General features: G+C 41.9%; 1 protein-coding gene across 4 annotated transcripts in view; it reads right to left on the reverse strand.

Moving 5' to 3' along the window:
• Positions 1–862: 862 nt before the first annotated feature.
• The window catches only part of CREB5 (cAMP responsive element binding protein 5), a 265,933-nt gene continuing 248,044 nt past the window's right edge, over positions 863–18,751 (reverse strand). For 3 of the 4 annotated variants that reach the window (XM_035130003.2, XM_035130002.2, XM_035130006.2), the window contains 4 exons: positions 17,377–17,694; positions 9,954–10,181; positions 7,398–7,506; positions 863–4,701 (listed from right to left, as the gene is read on the reverse strand). In XM_035130003.2, the coding sequence (XP_034985894.1) occupies positions 4,535–4,701; positions 7,398–7,506; positions 9,954–10,181; positions 17,377–17,694 (822 nt within the window). In that variant the 3' untranslated portion in view covers positions 863–4,534. Of the gene's footprint in view, positions 4,702–7,393; positions 7,507–9,953; positions 10,182–17,376; positions 17,695–18,751 lie in introns of all 4 variants that reach the window. The other variant, XM_035130004.2, reaches the window with a different exon arrangement.

The raw sequence follows: 18,751 nt of genomic DNA on the forward strand, positions 1-18,751 counted from the left end.
GATGGGTTACTCCCAATGTAACTAAGAAAAATACAAACATATTCTAATATAAGAATGCTGTTTAAATGGAATGTGTTAAAAATAACATTTAGTAATAAATACTTTATAAAATTCTATGTGAATACTAAATTAATAGATTCCTGTTTTGTTTTTAAATTTCAACTTTGGTCCTTAATGAATTTCCATAAATCCACTATATACTTTTTTTCTTTTTTCTTTTCTTCTTTTGTAGAAAAAAGTGTTGTTGGCTAAAAAGCAGATTCTAACTAAAAGGCTTCTTTTAAAAACACACACTGCACACAAAATATCATCGCTTAAAAATATAAACCCCCCCCCGCCCCCCAAAGAAGGGCTTTTACCAGTTGCAGCTAGCTTGTTAGTGAAGAGAAATATACACCAATTTTTGAAGGCCCACCACTCAACTTTCCCCTGTTCTTCCCACCCACTCGCCAAAGGGTGGGACACTTTTACTTAAAATGCATGGATGAGCATGCAGTAAAAGCTCCCTGTTGTCATAATAAAACACACCAGAAAAGTACACACACACACACCGCTTTTTGCCCCCAGGTTGCGTCATAGAAATATGGCTTGCATAAAAGATCAATGTAGCACAGAAACGTGTATTGCAACACAGCCCTTTGGGATAAGTATTGCAATCAGCAGTGCTTGGAATTTCCTACACATACAAACACACAGACACACACATTTCCATTTTTGTAAAGTGAGATAGAACACTCCTATATGGCATCTTATTGTGGACTCTGAACATCTCATGCATCCAAATTTTCACAGCATTCACAGGATGTCATCTTCATTCAAATGCCATACCATATGCCCCCCGACGTCCACCCATGTGATAGAGTTTTACCATTTCTTCTGTTTTTTTTTTTTTACTTCTTGGAACTGCTCCAGCAATGGGAAATCTGGATTAAACAGTGCCGGGGGGGGGATGTGGTACGGCAGTTGGTTGTGGACAATGTTGTGCAGATGCAAAAATTGCAACGCTGAGTTCACAATAACCTACCATGGAAGCATCAATAGAAAGCAATAAGAACCAAGTTCAACAGTTGTATGCAGACATAATTAGCCGCCATTTTGTCAATGCTCAGAGAAATGGCTAAGGCGCCGATATCACCAGAGCAGTATTGCAATTGAAAGTCAGGGGATGGGGAAATAAATTTATTGGCCTCCAGTTGTAGAACACAGTTAAAATAAAGAGAGAGGAGAAAGTGGCCTTCACTTCCTCATGTGAATGTGAGGGGTTGTGGATGTGATACTATGAAGCAAGGCTACCTATAAGAGAGAGAAGATAGGTCAGAGTTATCCGAAGCCTGGAAATGAAGAATGACACACTTATCTTTTTCGACAGACTTGTAATTACGAGCATAACGTGATGAGTTTGTTTTGATGCACCTGAGTCTAGTTAGTTGTAGAATGAAGAGTACGTATGATCACACAAGGATTAGTGTGAGCTCATCATAAAGTTCTCTACCACAGGATACAAAGCATCATTTGCAACATCATGGGGGAGCATGGGATCTTGATTCTGCCCTAGGGAGCTGCTAGAAATCAGGCGGGCAAGTTCCCTAGTTGTTTCAGCAACCGATTCTTACCTGTTTGAAAATAACACCTATTTATCCTTTCCTTTTAAAACTCCCAGTGTATTTTGTATACACAGTATACATCTCTAATGTCGGCCTCAGAACAAAATGTATATGAAATGCTATATAGGCATTTTAAATATATTTAGTAATGCCATTCAAAATGATGAGATTTGTATTCTGTAGCTTGGTCCAGACATACTGGGAAACCATGGTTTCCCATTACATGTATAGATGAACCTCAGGATCATGCCCTACCATTTACCTTCTCTAACACACACCAGGATGAAACTGAAAGTACCTGCTTTTGATTTTGAACTAACCACAGTTCTGTTGTGATGTCTGAACTCGGGCTACTGTGGTTTGCTTAAACTATGGGTGGCATTCAATGGAAATCCACTTGCTCAATTGAACTTCTGGCTTGTCTTCTCCCTCTCTATTCCCCATGCACCCCCAAAAATCTGCTGCCCAAAGTTCCTCCTCAACCCTTCAGAGCAGATTTTGGGGGCGTGGTGGTGGTGGGGAGCTGTAGGAGAAGATGAAGAAGCCTCACTACATAAGCCAGACGTCTGCTCATGTTAGTTTGGATCTCAGCCCACGGTTTGAGAACAAACCAGAATTCGAAACCGCAGTTTGATTTGTTTGTAACCCATACTAATTATAGTTCAGGCGCAGTTTCCTGAGTTCAGATGTCATGGGGAAGTGTGGTTACTTTAAAATGGCAAGCAAACGCTTTGATCAGCTCTGACATATGCAAAAGGAGGGGAGGTGCAAGTGCAAGGCTTGCTGAACATTATGCACCAAAGAGGAAATTTTCATTGTGTGTGAATCTGGACTATGTGTAATTTTCAAAGCAACGAACAGAAAATCTAAAGACTTTTTGACGTTTTAAGGCAGTTCCTTGGCCTAAGGAAATCCATTCTAGCCCAAGGAAATATGGCAATGCAGCTTTCATTGAGGGGTTCAGTTGCTTATGTGTTTTTAAGAAAAACCAATTCATGGCAAGAATAATTTCCCATCGACTAGGTAGGTAAAACGACTCAGGATTCATGTGTATAAGAAAACAAGAATCTTACACGGTAATCCTAGGCATATTTACTTGGAAGTAAGTCTTGTTAAGAACAAGGGAAGCTGCCGTATACTGAATCTAACAGTTGACAACTGTACTTTTCCCATACTGTTTCCCTTGGAATGCCTTGTCTAGGAATCTGGCAGACTGCAGATTCTGAAGTGGACCATTGATCCAATCCAGCTCATGATCCACCCAGATCAGATCCAGTGACTCTGCTTTGGAATCTGCGTTGTGCAAATTCCTCCCCCATCCCTACGCCCAGTTTCCTGGATTTTGGCATATGTTTTGCTCTTTATTGACTGGCAACGCAACAGAAAACTGCGAGTGACATAATGAGATCTGCCCTCCTCTTATGCCATGAATTTTTACAACAAAAATCTTACAAGAGTTTCCCGAGCACTGATGACTTACAAGCAGACTTCACCTGTGGTTAAACTGCTTTTAACTTTTACTATTTATTAAAAACACTAAATCAGGATCATAAAATGTATGAGGAGGGTTTTTTCCCTCCCCTTGTGGGTTCCCCCCCTCTTTTTTTTTTTTTGACAAAGCAAAAGCCAGTGCAGCTGTGGATAAGTGGCTATTGAAAACAGTGACCAAGCAGCTGTTTCTGGGTAAATGGCTGGTGGGCCTGGAGGCATTACGGTTTCTTGAATACTGTCAGAAAATTGTGCAAGTAGCAAGAAATAGGAATAAGAACTTTAGTCTGCGATCCTATACCCACTTGCCTGAGAGAACGCCCCACTGAACTCAACGAGATATACTTCTAAGTTGGGTATATATAGGATTGCAGAGTTAGTATTAAGCACAATAAAGATGCTTAAAAAGGAGGACAATAGTTTGCTTAAACTATTGTGAATAGAAACGGAAGATGCAGAGGGAAGGACAGGGACAGAAAACACAGTGGAAGCTCAAAAATCATTTCAATGGCATCGTGGTGGTAGGCTAGAGGTTTTGGACTTCTGGATGAGAGAATGTTAAGAAAGTGACAGAACGGACCACCCACATGTTTTCAAACATTCATCTGGAAACAAGCAGGCTAAGGAAACCGGATTTTACCAAAATAAAGGGAAAGGGGGGGTGGGGGAAGAGCCAAACATTCTGTAGGATTGAAACTTGGTGCCACAACACACTGAAATCCCAAGTGAAATTCTATGCATGGAGAATTACAGATGATAAACAGGTTGGACAAAGGGAGACAAGATGGAGAGCAGGACCAGTTGGGCGCATTGCCATAATTTGCATTTTTGAGTAAAATCTATGTAAAGAATGGAAACATTTTTCAAAACGGAACATGGATATGCAAAGCTATGGATGTGTTTTAGAGCCTGGTGCTATAGGAAAGAAAGAAAGAAAGAAAGAAAGAAAGAAAGAAAGAAAGAAACATATTATGCTATCAACCAGACTTTTTCATGTATTTATAGTCCAATTATGCCTAGTTGCCAGTGTGTGGCTGCTTAATGCTTCTCAAGCTTTGTTTTGGCTAACAAGTGGCCCTTTAACACGTTTCCGCTGTAACAGTTTGCAGTGGTGAGAAGGAACATCATTATGTACAGGAACAGTTTGGTTTAAACATAACAAACAAACAAAGAATACAAACAAACAACTGGTACCAGTAAAAACCAGAGAAAGCACCAAAGCATTCCCCAAGCTGATAGCATAGTCATTGCATAACTCCCTTTATTATTACTAAGTATAAAAGACATTTTATAAACTATAAAATTGGAACTCATAGTCTCTTGGGGGCTGAAGAGTCCTCCAGATCTGATATAACTTTGAGGGCGGGGAAATGCCTTTAAACCAGAAAGGAAATCTGATATTTCCCTATCACTTTTTCATAGCAGTTCCTGACCGACAGGTTTTAAAGGATGGGATTCATATCTGTTCTGTGGCTTGTGAGCTGACTGAGGGTGGAGCTTCCGACGACGTCGCTGACCGTTGATGAAGTTGTGATGGTGTTATGCTGGATGACTTGTTGCTGGGAGCAGGCAGGGACCGGAGGACTTGAAGGAGGACTGCTTTCAGGACCTGAGAAAGGAACAAATGAAGGCTCAAGTCGACATGGGTAGACGGACCTCACTTTCTCCTCCACTAGCTTTCCATTTGTCCCACTTTTTGCAGAATATTACAATGCTGCTAAACAGGCAGCAGATTAGGGCATATTATGATGATGATTATTATGAAAGTACATATCTGTCTTAAGCCTTAAGCATTTTGAGGCTGCAATCCTCTACACACACACACACACACACACACACACACACACACACACGAGTAAGACCCACTGAACTCACAACTGTAGGATTGCACTGGAAATTTATATAATGATGCCTCGGTGTCCACAGTAAATCATCACCGTGCTACTTGCATGTACTGACGTATCATCTTCATGAAGTCAGAACTGCTCCAGCAAAATACTGAGTATGTGGCCTCTCCTCTCCAGGCTGCCTTGTCTCCTTTGCAAGCACTTTAATGGGGCTCTGAACGAGGTGAAGCTGGGAAAGGAAGGCAGTGCTAGTCCCAGATTCCTTGAATCCCCAAAGATACATGGGAATCTGGTAGTATGAGTATTGCAGGAAGCCACTGCTCCCTGAGGCATTAGGCAGCCTGGGCAAAAGGATAAGATGGCATTCCCTCCCCAGTCCAGCCAGCAGCTGAATCTTACTTCCACAAAGGGCAAAGTTGTGTGGTATACAAAACTCTGTCCACTAGCACCTCACTGTGGACTGATCTACAGTGGTTAATTAAAACGTTAAAAATGTGTTATGAAAATGTGACACCAGAGGGAGCTGTGGAGCAGCGATCTGTCATCAATGTAAAATTGCATTGAGAGGTATACTACGCTTTTCAATAGCGTTTTCCAGATCAGGGTAGATCTATCTCGTGTCTCCCTGACTTCTGGCATCTGCTGCCTGAGGTGGCTGCTTCACTTTGCCTAATGGTAGGGCTGGTTCTGGAGCCTTCTCTGGCCCTAGGAATTTATGGATGCTGCTGTCTCTGGGGAGATCCTCACTCCCCAGGTGAAGAGAAGTAATGAGCTGGAGCAACACTGAGTAGTACGATAGTAGTAGTAGCAGCAGCATGATTACAGTTTATTACCTGCCCTTCCCACAAAGGTCCCAACAATTAAAACACAGCAAGAATATTAAAACACAACATGTTAAGAACAACTTCAAATTACAAAAATAACATGGGTCCTAAAAATAGATGTCTTGGGTACCAAAAGCCAAGGCGAACAGGTGTATCCTCAGCATTCGTCCAAATCTGTACAATGAAGGTGCCAGACACATCTCAGCTTAGGGGCTGCCACAGAGAATGCCCCCTCTGAGGCTGCCATCGCCAGAGCTTCGGTGGGCAGCGGAATAACCAAAAGGGCTCTTTCCACCAATCTTAGCACCTGTGAGGTGCTGTAAGGAAGGAAGTGCTCTTTCAGGTATCTGGGGCCTGACGTGTTTAGGGCTTTATTCCGACCTTATTTGCACTAAACTACAACTGAGGGACACCTCAGATAGCAACAAGCCTAGGTTTGCCGCCATATGCACACCCAACTGGCAGCACAGCCGAGCTCTCAAATAAGTATACCAGTATGGCATCCATGTTTGCAAACACAGGTTTGTTGTGCTCATAATCCATATTGCTAGGTGCACAACTGAGGCTATGTTTTAGTTCCAATCAGGACCACTTCAGGTATTCTACGCTTTTCAATAGCATACAGAGAAGCGATAGCTTTTCAATAGCATACAGAGAAGCAAAGAAATTAATAAAACCATGCAAGAAGTGTTTGAGGTGGCTTGATCTCTTTCATTTTTGGAGGGCAATTCCAACTACGTAAGCCTTCTGCTGCAGCCTGAAGGGGTACAGCATTGCCATGTATATTGGCGCCATCTTTGATGCTTTCCCCCCAGTCTCAAATTTTTTTCCCCCTGCATCTCTAGCTGTTCCTGTCCTTTCAATGTCCTATATGGTATTTTTTTAAAATTGTATTTATCATTCTAAATTGTACCCTGCCCTTGAAGACTTGAACTGAATGACAGCCAATAGATTGAACAAGAAAGCAAATAAATAAAATAACAGTAAACTTATGGTTTAGACTGCAATCCTATATCCACTTACTCCCAAGTGCATTGGGGCTCTGAATAGACAGATATAGGATTGTATATGGAAGGTGCAATGCCCAGAATCAGAGCAACAGAGCTAGGCATTACTGGACATTCTTACTGGACATTTGAGATGCCTCTACCATGTATATTTTAGTAATGAGGCTGCTCTAAGTCTGAACGGTGACACCGGTCCAGCTTGCATATGATGTTAAACCATACTTTATATTTCACTTAGATTTCATGCAAACAAGAAGTGCTCAAAAGTCCCAACTTTGCTTCTTCCGTGCTCTGCGCTGGGAGCAACAAATCCCAAGCCTCGACTTGCTGTTAGCTGTTACATAGGAACAGGGCCTCATAGTTTGGCTTCACAGCAACACACGAACTTGGGTTTGCGGTTTGTTGCTCCCAGCTATTTAACCTTGGTTTAACATTGCGTGCAAACCAGGCCATTTTAAGCATTGGTTGCTAGTATGCTTCACCGCAGGTGCTTTTCCTCCATGCTAACTTCATGCCATTCCTAAAGGTGGTTGAAGGAGACTGTTTAGAAATTGAGAGGTTAGGTCAAAAAAGAAACGCATCATTAGTACTTAACCTATGATAATATAAAATATGTTACCTACTTACTTAGGTATCCTTGCGATTCTTTCTGCATGGCTGTTATTGGACAGTCTTTGTGTGTTAACAATAACTGTTTCAGCTGTGCTACCTCGTTTTTCAACATGGAAACCTCATTCTAGAAGGAGATAAGAGATTTTTTACTTTATTAAATATATACATCTTAAGAGGAGACGGCTTTGCATGCTTTTCATTTTAATAAACATAGTAGGCTTGCATACAGTTTGAATCTTCATGCAATTATTTTTCATTGTAGCTACAAATAAATGGATTGGAGCCTCATGTTTTGCTCTGTAAATGGAAGAAGCTTCTGTTTACAGAAGAAGAATTGTGTTCACAGAAGGGGTTCTTCCATTCAAGGAGCAAAAAATGTTATCAAAACTTAAACTCGTAACTGTTTTAAAAAGAGAACTACAATGACTCTATTGGCTTGCCTGAAAAATTTATCTCTTCTGCAGTATTGGCTAGGCTAGCAAGGTCAGACGGAATGAATCAGAGATGGAAATAAGGCGCAGAAATGACTGCTGTGACGAAAATCATCCCCGTAATCCATACAGACTATATCCATCCAATTCAGAAAAGACTGTTGCGAATCGGACGTGCTTGTCTCTAGCTTACACATGCATACATATGATGTAGCATTAAATACATGCTTACAGTTGAATTTTAATTCACTCATCGCTTTTTGCAAGCAGGAAATCATATTAATTTGGTAGAAACGACCAGTTTTTATATTATATACAGTAAAAGGTTAGGCTTGTCACCAAACTACTGCCATTTGGTATGCATTGATCCCAATTGGTGTCAATAAATTTAAGAGATAGATTGTCTGCTTCACCTTTTCTTTAAAATAAAACAATTTATTTTAACTTCAGCAGAACATTTCTGACTATCAAATGCATCTTCATTAGTAAGAAATCCTGTGAATTTTTATCTTTTCTCTTTCATACTGAGCTGCAGCACATTGATTTACAATGTGTAGATTACATTGTCTAGATTACATTGTACTATAGTGGAACTGGGACCATATAGAACAGGCACGTCCAACTACTTCCAAGAGACTGCAGTCTATTCCCACTATAAAAAACTGGCAGTTGAGCTTTTTTTAAGGGAGGATGAGCCAAAGTTGTTGAGTTTTTTTTTTTGGGGGGGGGAACCTTCATCAAAGTTATTGAGGTTGGGGGGGGGCATCAGGATCCCTTGATCAACCCAAATCGACCAGGAACATCCCACGATCGACCAGCATGATATAGAAGACAAGGAAGCAGAGATTGGGGGGGGGGCCCACCTGGAAATTATCCTTTGTATATTATCATCTTATAATGAGTGCATTCATTCTGATATGGCTTGCATGCAAGAATTTCTCAATCTGTGCCCATTGATTGTGCACAGTCCTCACTGAACTCTTTTGGTATCCCCTGCCCACCTTACAGTCGTCGTCCTCCCCTTATCCTTCTGGGTTCACCCAATCTTCCCGAGTCCCTCTCTTGTATGTGGGCGGTGCCATTTTGGCTACATAAGGACTGGCACCCTGCGAATGAATTTGCTATTAGTACGCATGGTTGTCTTAAGGTGTCACCGTCTGCGGTGAGAAAAATGATCAGTGCAGAGTTTAGTCTACTTCAGATCCATGGCTCTCTACTTAAAATGGAGGGTGGAGGTCATTCGTTCCCTTTTGCTGCCTGGTAGTACGAAGGAAAATGGCTCAGGCTAGAGGAGAAAGGCTTCCTATCTCTCTGCACATCACCTCATCTATTACTTACTGTCTTTAAACATCCATTCCATACCTGAACAAAGATGCAATGAACAAAAGGTGTTGTTTCACACTGTTTGCTCAGAATGTCTTTATATGTGAGCCGGCTTCCAAATCTTGAAATAAACAGAAAATTGCAAGAACTCGGGCCAGAAGAAAAATGGATCTCAAATATATCTTCACAATATATTTGTGTGATGAAGAGTTCAAATAGGAATCAATCCCAGTATAGTAGGCAAATAAAAATAAATTCCAGTAAAAAATCAGGACAAGGCCCTGTTTCAACAATTCTTCGTCAGCAGAGATTCACAGGTCAGAGTGAACCAAGTCTGTTTGCCTTCAAACAGGTACACTCTGTTGCCTACTATACTGGGATTGATTCCTATTTGAACTCTTCATCACACAAATAAAACCCTGTGAATATATATTTGAAATCCATTTTTCTTCTGGCCCGAATTCTTGCAATTTTCTGTTTATTTCTGGACTTTACCAAGAACTCCAATTTCTACTGGCTTCCAAATCTTGACACTCTTCTTGGTTAATATTTCTTTCTTTCTTTCTGTGTGTGTGTGTGTGTGTGTGTGTGTGTGTGTGTAGATGACAGATAGATAGATGGTAGATAGATAGATAGATAGATAGATAGATAGATAGATAGATAGATAGATATTGTTCAGATTCTCTGTGTTTGCGCTAGTAGCCTAAAGTGTAGCAGCACCAGTTTAAGTCAAGAAGGTCTTGCTGCTGCAGCAGTGACCCACGAGGCAAACAGTGCCTCTCTGTGTCCTAGGCATGTCCTAGACAGCAGCCCGCACCTGAAGTTGCATGTTTGTCTGGGTGAGTTCCTCTGCTTTCTTTTCCAGTGACATCACCCAGACCTTCCTCTTCTGTCTGCAGCGTGTGGCAGCTGCTCGGTTTCGTTCCAGAAATTTCCGCCGCCTCTCATCTGGGTCTTCGTCCACCACTCTCCTTCGGCGCCCCCCAGTGGGCTGAGGCGGCTGTATCGTCTGTGTGGGCTGCATCTGCTGGGCTGCTGCTGAGACCTAATGAGAAACATGACTGATCTTAATTAAGTAGCCAGTAAGGGGATGACACCATAGCAAGCTGACTGTGGAATAATAATAATAATAATAATAATAAAGATCAACTGTAATATAAAAAAAATAACGACCGGGATATGTTCTTTGAATACAGACATTTTGGCAAGATATGAGAGTGGCAGAAGTTCAAAGATTCCACCAGATGCCCTTAAATTACTCTTCAGCTAACAGCCTGCATGGACCAGGAAGATGTTTTGGAAAATGGCCTGTTTGAATTGCAGCGGAGAGGATGTTTTATTTTATTTTAGTTTGCTCCATCGTATTAAAAAATATATGTTTCATTTCATTTCAAGAACAGTTAAAAAAAAGCCAGTCAGTTCAAATGTGAAACATCTAAATCACACCAGTGACTCGCATTAATCACAAAATAGAAGGAGCCTTGGGACCCTTAATTTTGTTCCTAATTTTCCTTTGCACTGCATGTCTTGTTTACACAGATAGTTATCCTGAGGTAACAACCCATTAATTTGCTGTGCTTTGGATTTAGGAGAAATAAATAAACCTTAAAATGGAAGCAGGCTTTGAACCAAGTGGGCAATTAAGGGGTGTCCCATTATCCCCCTTTTCCATTTTCTTGGGGGAAACTGAGGTGATTCACTGATGAGTTTATGGGAACTAAAAAGAAATTATGTTCTCAGAACCATTAATGTGACAGTTCTGTGAGGAACTGGAACGCCTCATAAGCCACATGATGGATTTCATATTGGAAATGCTTTCCCTCTCAGCCCGTTCATGGGTGCTACACCAGGGAGGACAATTCTAGGCCAGTGAACTAGCTTTCTTGGCTTGCTAGCTTTGCACCAGCACGACATGGTCCTTTCAAGTAAGCAATCCCTGCAAAAACCTTCCGGAGTGTCGTGAAGAATTGCCAAACATTTTTGCCCTCTGAGTTTGTGAATGTGCCTAGACTCAAAGATTTTACAGTGACACAACAACAACTTTCAGCTGCTGGTTGGTTTCCAAATAGTAAAAGCCAAACGGCAGCATGCGTAGCAAATCCAAGTTGTTTGACCATGAGTAAGGCAATCACTGCTTTTATAATGAAAATATCCTTGCATGACCAAGCTCAGGCTCCATGCCATCCACCTCACATTTTAGCCTTCTTGCTGGATTCGGTGAATTGGTCCTCAGTGTCTATCATCCTGGCTTGAGAAGTTTATGTTGAGCAATGCCAGATGCCTCTTCCAGCAGGGATATGTATGTTGCCTCTACGGCAACACACCTGAAACGTAAAGGCCTCAAAGGTCTCTTTTAAACTGTCAGCCTAACATCAAAAGCCACAAGCAACACCTTCTGAGCCATCAAAGGTTTGTTGTTTACATTGCAGGACGCATACATCTTTGCACAAGCCTTTCTGCCTTCTCCCTTTTTAATTCAAGCTGTAAATTCTGTTTCTACTTCTCAGGTTGGTTCTCTTATACACAACAGCCCTTTCCACTCCTTTAATGTTGTTTTGCTTGAGTGAAAATGTGTTCCTTTTCAGCCTCTTGTTCCTCTGTGGCCTGAATATCCCAAGATGGCATGGGCTCTTGTACCTCACTGTGGAAAAGGTAGACCGCCTTACACAACATGCAGGAAATTTGGCCAGAGCGGTTCTGTCCAAAGTTTGGCATATGCTGGAAGCATACCCTCCAAAACATTGAAAGCAAAAACCAGAAAACTACATACCCATTTTTTACGCAAGAGAAGGGCGGCCATTTTGGGTGCTGTGATCTCACATGATTTCATGCTGCAATTCCCGTCCCGAAAAGCACATTTTGGGGGCATGGAGCCTCCAAACGTGTTTTTCAAGGCGCAAGATCACAGTCCTGGGGGTGGGGTGGGGAAGTGTTTGTTTTTTTTCTGGAGGGAAATTGCGGTGCAAAATTGCACGAGATCACAGTGCCCAAAATGGCCGCCGTTCTCTCACGAGAAAAAAAAAGGGGGTGTCCCGGCTTTCCTGGGACACTTGCAGGGTATGTGAAATAATCATCTGATAGCTTCCCACAGAAGGGAAGCTCTTGTATCTCAGTCCACATTACACCCCCAGCTCATAATGTGTTGCCCGCTGACATGGTAAATGTACTCCATAGTTTGTTCAACACATGGATGAGTTCTTTACAGATCTCTCCAACACATATTCTGAGCGCATCAGCCTGGCTATGCCAATGCCCTTAGAGATGTATTATTTAGTGTATGCTCCAAAGGCTGATAGGAATATGACACTGTTTGTGCTCATGTGATGACAGAGGATCATGGAAGTGCATAGACTGCAGGTTTTTGAGCTACTGACTCATTTGAAACACATGAATGCATTTGATTATGCATTGTGGCGGAATCAATTAAAAAGGACACAGAATGTCATCATATATAATTTTTTTGTTAACACATTTCTGACTGTGTATAATTCACAAGAAGGTGTAATGTAGGGTTGACCTTTTTCAGAGGGGCAAAGTTGTTGAGATTTTTTTTAGTGATTTCCCCGGATATTTCAGCGATTCCCACCCGGATGCTGTTTGCAAGGGCTGAATACCGGCTATGTCCAGGAAATTACAACCTTGCTGTCTCAAAGTTCTTCTGCTTGGAAATTCATCTGAAAGAAATTTCAGTATGAAAACCAAACATGTGTGAAATATCTGAATTAGGCCAGCCGGCACAGAGCAGAACAGAAAGGGAACTGCTAAATTGGCTGGGCTTTGCCTTGACCCCTGATCCTGTATGTCTCTCGAATTGTTTATAACCCTACTGCTATATTTTTAGCCATTCATTTTAGCAACCCCATAATTCATTAGGTTCTGCAGGGCTGTTGAAAACTTTGAAATTTAATACAGGGGCATGGCATAAAATAATCAAAGTTATGGCAAAAAGGGGAGCGTAGCTCCTAGCAATTCAGATCATGCGTTGGTTTTGACATGAACCTTGAAACTTAAGTATTTGGTTCAATAGAAAGAGTTGGTTAATAATTAGTAAAGTGTACCATAAGATTAATGTGTCTGCTGAAGGAGTCTGACCCCCCAAAGAGGCCAATACTGAGGGGAATTATAGATGGATTTTGAAAGCAATAACCTTATGTTTATTACTCACTCAAACCATCTTTTATCCCAGTCAATGCCCTCTTCAAAAAGTGTCATTGCTTTTGTGTTCCCATGAGGAATTCAAACTGTTCCGTTGTCCAGGGAACTACCTGACCTATAGATCTTAAAATCTCCACCCATCCTCCAAGCAGCACCACACAATGTTTTTTGAACAAATAGCTTTTTTACATGTCCTGCAGAAATGGAACAATTTCTACTAAAGCCCGTGAGACTACTCTGCTCTTTGTGAGTTTTGGCAACAGCCATTGTCTGTTGTTTCATCCTTCCATGTGCAAATATTAAATATTTATCTGTTTAGAAAGAAGATGCAATTATCTTGGAGTTTGGTAACAATTATTTCTGAACGGGCGGTTGAAGGACTGTACCCAATTCTCCCAAGGCACCAATCCTAGATACATACACCTAGAATTAAACACCATGGAAATGGAATTTTATTCATGGGTGCAAGATGAACTTCCGCACAACTGCTATAACCTGGCAAAGGCAATCTGCATATGGCAGGAGGGCCTGTGTGTGAATGGATTGCCTTTCCTGATCCAAGTTCCATGTGTTGCACGGGTGGAAAAGCCCTGCATCTAGTTGAGGGCTGCACATGCAAGCTTTTACCTAAATCAGGACCGCATGTACAAACTCTTAGTACTGTTGAGCATTGCATTGTTGAGTACCTCTTCTGAGGAATGGAAGAACTGATTCCAGGCATCTCAACTGTTCCTCCCTGAAAGCGTAGATCAGTACTGTCAAAGCTGGCAGTATTCCTTCACCACCATCTCTTTTCATACACAAGAGTCTCTACTTAAGGGCCAATGCATATATTTTTTAAATCACAAATGACAACTGGCTATGCCCATCTCAATTATTTGTGCACTGCTTCTTTTGTTAGTTAGTGTCCATCTTGTATATACACTTCCTTCAAACTTCTAGGGGGTCAAACATTGCATTCCAAGCAATGAGAAAGTCAGATCCATTTCTTAATGACGTCACTTTCTTCTTTCTCTGGTATTACTTATTATCCTTCTAGAGTTCCACAACTTTTCACCTTGGCACCATTTGTCACTATCCTGTAACATATGTGTGTGTTTTTTAGCACACGTGATCTTAGAAATTGGATTTTTGATCAGGATGCCAACCAAGACAGAGCATCCATCATTGCTACCTGTTACTCTACTTGGTACCCCCAAATTAAGACCAATCACTCAAGGCCCCGTTACCTTGAGACTCTGACCTTCCCACAACTATGCAGGGCCTTTGTAGAACTAAGATTCCAACAGTGCCCTTGGCAAATTTAGAGGAATTCTGCATATGGCTCGCAAATGTATATATGGATCTCCTCAGGTAGAAGATATTACACACTATCTGCTGATTTTCCCCCTGTGTGAATGCACTCCAATCTTAAATTTTAATGTAAATTTCCTTTATGTTGTTAACTGATACAGGTTATGCTATATGATTTTAGATGAAAGTTTCCCTTTTATTCTCTGTTGTCCATTGTAAAGCCCTTTGGTTACATACAATAAAATTGACTAACTGATATATAGAATGTATAATTTCACCTTTGATACTCAGGACATTTTTTTTAAAGGATTGCAGGTTGTTTTAAATGGTTTTTTAATGTTGTATTTTAGATTGTTGGAATCTGCCCAGGGACTTTAGGATGAAGGGTGAGTAAATAATAATTATAATCAGCTTTGCTCCTTGCTGTGTTTAAATCTTGATGGCATTCTAGACAAAAAAACTTCATGCAAACTTCCTCAATGGTTTCACATCTAACTTTAATGTTTAATATTATATTCAGCTTGGTTTCAGTTTTGTTCTGGGTATTGCATTAACCTGGTGAATTTTATCCCACTGAGATTGAAAAAAAACCCTCAACAGTAAAAATATATATGTTGTTTTCCTATATGACTGATTCTCCGTAACATCCATTAAATGTTTATAGTAATGACATGTAGGTTGCTATGGTATATAAAACAAACCAACCATGGCACACACATGGGCAAATGTTGCCCCAAAACGCACATGAAAGGCTAGTTATTTCAAGACATTTTGCAGCAATACACTTGGAACAGCTGAAAACCTTGTGCGACAGACACTTCTGCAGCTGGTGTATGGCAGCAAACACATGAATACTCCATGGGAATGACTGCTCCCCACATTAAATGGGGTGTGTGTGATTTTTGTGTGGTCGCGCGCAGCCCCCTGAACCACAGAGCGGCTACCTGGTAGTTTGAATCTGGCCACTATCTCTCCAGGCTGGATACCTGGGATCTCCGCCTACACCAGCCAATCGTCCAATCCCGCCTGGGTAGTTGTTGCCAGGGGACAGGCCAGGTAAGGGGGGGGACTGTCCAGCTCACACAATAGAATTTGAATCTTACCTGCAAGCAGCAGTCGGCTCAAGAGCTTCTCCCACCCTCCACACCCTAACTGAAGTTTTCTTTTGCAGGCGTACCTTTTTTCCACAAGTACGCAGGTGCTGCTATGTCAGGGTCGCTGTTGAAGGACCGGAAAGGAATTTTCCTGCATTGGCAGGTTTTGCCTTTCCCGTAGCAATACGTCACAACTTTGGTGGTTTCAGGCTATCTTCCTAAAAGAGGTGTGTGTGTGAGGTGGTGACCTCACCCCCTTTGCGGCGTCAAGATCAGCCCCCCCCCGTTAAAGGGGTCTTGGGGGGAGGCATTGGCCATACATCGAGTTTCTCCCTCCAGTGGTGGCGAACAGGGACGGGCTCTCTCTGCTTGAACAAATGTTCTCCAGAGCCAGCCCAACCCCCCATACATTCTGGATAACCCTGAAGTCCCCCAGATCCCTGGCTGGGGACTGGGGAAGGAAAACGCCCAATGCCTGAGCCAAGGTCTTCCTACATCTGAATTTTAATAAAGTTGTGGCCAATTTTAATCCCATAACATGTTGTCTTGAGTCAATATTCCGCTCAGGGGTCACCTGGGGTTTAGGGGGACTCCGCCTGTCCACGCAAATACTGCTGTAACTCACAACAATGGGCCCTGCGGCATAAAGTGTGGACCTGCCTTGAGATATATTCATAACCGTAGACTTCTTTAACCTGAACATTTGATTCAAGCTTCTTGGAAGGTGGCAAATGGTGGAAGCAATGATACCTACATTTAGAAACGTGTTTGAACTTTTACCCGAACATAACCCATTTTAGGTTTTTTGAAGTACAATGTCCACCTTTATGCAGATTTTTTTTTCAAATAGTCCTTGATATAAAGTGAAGGTGCCAATGAGCAGTGCTGGATTTACGTATAAGTTAAGCAAGCTATAGCTAAACAAGCTAAACAAGCTATAGCTTAGGGCCCCATTCTCTTGGGGCACCCAAAAAAAAATTAAAGGAAAAAAACCTGGATGTACATTTCCAAAATATAAGATAAAAAGGAAATAAAATAAAACCTACATACAGCAACAGTGTTTTGCTTCTATGATGTAAGTAATGGGCCCTGCCTGCTAGCCTGCTCCCTAAAATATCACTGGTTTGCTCAATTCTATATATAGGGTGCCTACATTCTGCACTGACTGGTTGTATGACAACATGTGCAAATGGCTTTAGAATTAGGTCCATAAATTACCAAACAGCATATAAAAAAATAAATAAAATAAAATAATAATAATAATAAAATCCTTCCGGTAGCACCTTAGAGACCAACTAAGTTTGTCATAGGTATGCCACACAGCATATATTCAACACAAAAAACAGCGACAATTTGTTGTTGACAAAGGACAGCTGGTCAAATGAAGGGCCCCATTACCTTCAGTAGCTTAGGGCAGGCATCCCCAATCTTTGGCCCTCCAGATGTTTTGGACTACAATTCCCATCATCCCTAACCACTGTTCCTGTTAGTTAGGGATCATGGGAGTTGTAGGCCAAAACATCTGGAGGGCCGCAGTTTGGGGATGCCTGGCTTAGGGCCTCATCAAACCTCAATCCGGCCCTGCCAATGAGTATACAGAAAGAGCTGGAGAAAATCAAAACCAACATAAAAGACAATGCGAACATTTGATTTAAAACCCGAATTTATATGGCAGAATATATTTTGAGGAAGTTCTACCTGTGCTTGCCCGCCTGTGTGCAGGGGTGGATGTGGCGAGGTCTGATGATGCGCTGGGTGCGCATGAAGGTGAGCATGGGAGTGGTGGTGCGGGTGGTTCTGCTGGTGATGCGTTTGAGGGTGGTGTGCTGGGTGCTGGTGCTGGTGTGGATACGGGTGATGAGGTGGAAGCGTCTGGTGCTGATGCGGATGTGTGTGCATATGGTGGTGCGCTGTCTGGTCCTGCCGGGAGCTCATCATCTCCATCATATGGCCCATGCTGTTCATATTTCCATTTGACATCCCTGCAGGATGATGAGACAACGCCGCCTTCAACCTCTGCAACAAAGAAAGTTTGTTTATAAAGTCAGTCCACTGGCGAGGAGACATCCTATTCATTCTTTGCATATGTCGGCCGCTGTCTACAAAAGAAAGGTCTCAAAGCAACGTGGCAAAATACAGCAATTAAAATCATAAGAAAACTATTCAAAAAAGATTATGCGCGGCTAAGATTTGTCACAACTGTTGTCGGTTTTGTTAACTGACAAAAACGCAGCCACAATTAAACACTCTGTAGCCCTGTTTGAATCTCATTTGAAGGGGGAAATGTGAATATTCCTGAGGGAAGCAGAACCAAAATGACATCAAAAAGCAGTGGAGAAACTCAAAAAAGTGCTAGAAAAATTAACTGATCCACACCAAATTATTCCTCAAGTGTTTTGAGAATAGGATGCTGAAAACGGAATTTAAACAGATAATTCAATACAATATTCTCACATTTAAAACACAGCCATTTAATGCAACCATAGGGTGATTTAGGAATTGTTTTGTTAAAAAGTGCTCAGTGGAACCTGAGTATAAACATAGATTTGAATCCAAGGAACTGTGAGCTGAGGTAAAAATGAGCGCCGGTGGCAGATGGTGGGCCTTACAGCACCACAACAGAGCTTGGTTATAATAGCCTTCAGTCAGAGAATTGTAGAGTTGGAAGGGCTCCCAAGAGTCATCTAGTCCAACCCCCTGCGATGCAGAAATCCTACCCACAGCTGTCCCTGGGTGGGCTCAAACCACCAACCTTCTGGTTAACAGCCAGATGCATTGACCCATTGCACCACCCGGAGGTTAAGCCTTGGTGCCCCCCAGAAGTTTTGAACTACAATTCCCACTGGTGCCACCCAGGGTTGAGAAGAGTCCCGACTGGCATCTGGTGGGCACCAGGCTGGTGAAATGTGTGTTGCATTATTAGAAACATGGCAAATAAGAAGAGACAAACTGCAGCAAATCAACCACTGTGATTCATAAAAAGGACTTGCTCAAGGGCTGTGCTCATAGGAGAACTTTTCCGGATCTGGATAATTTTTTTCTCAAAATGTGCTCTTCCGCTAGGTTGGGAATA

Source organism: Zootoca vivipara, chromosome 12 (assembly GCF_963506605.1).
Source record: "Zootoca vivipara chromosome 12, rZooViv1.1, whole genome shotgun sequence".
NCBI classification, from domain to species: Eukaryota; Metazoa; Chordata; class Lepidosauria; order Squamata; family Lacertidae; genus Zootoca; species Zootoca vivipara.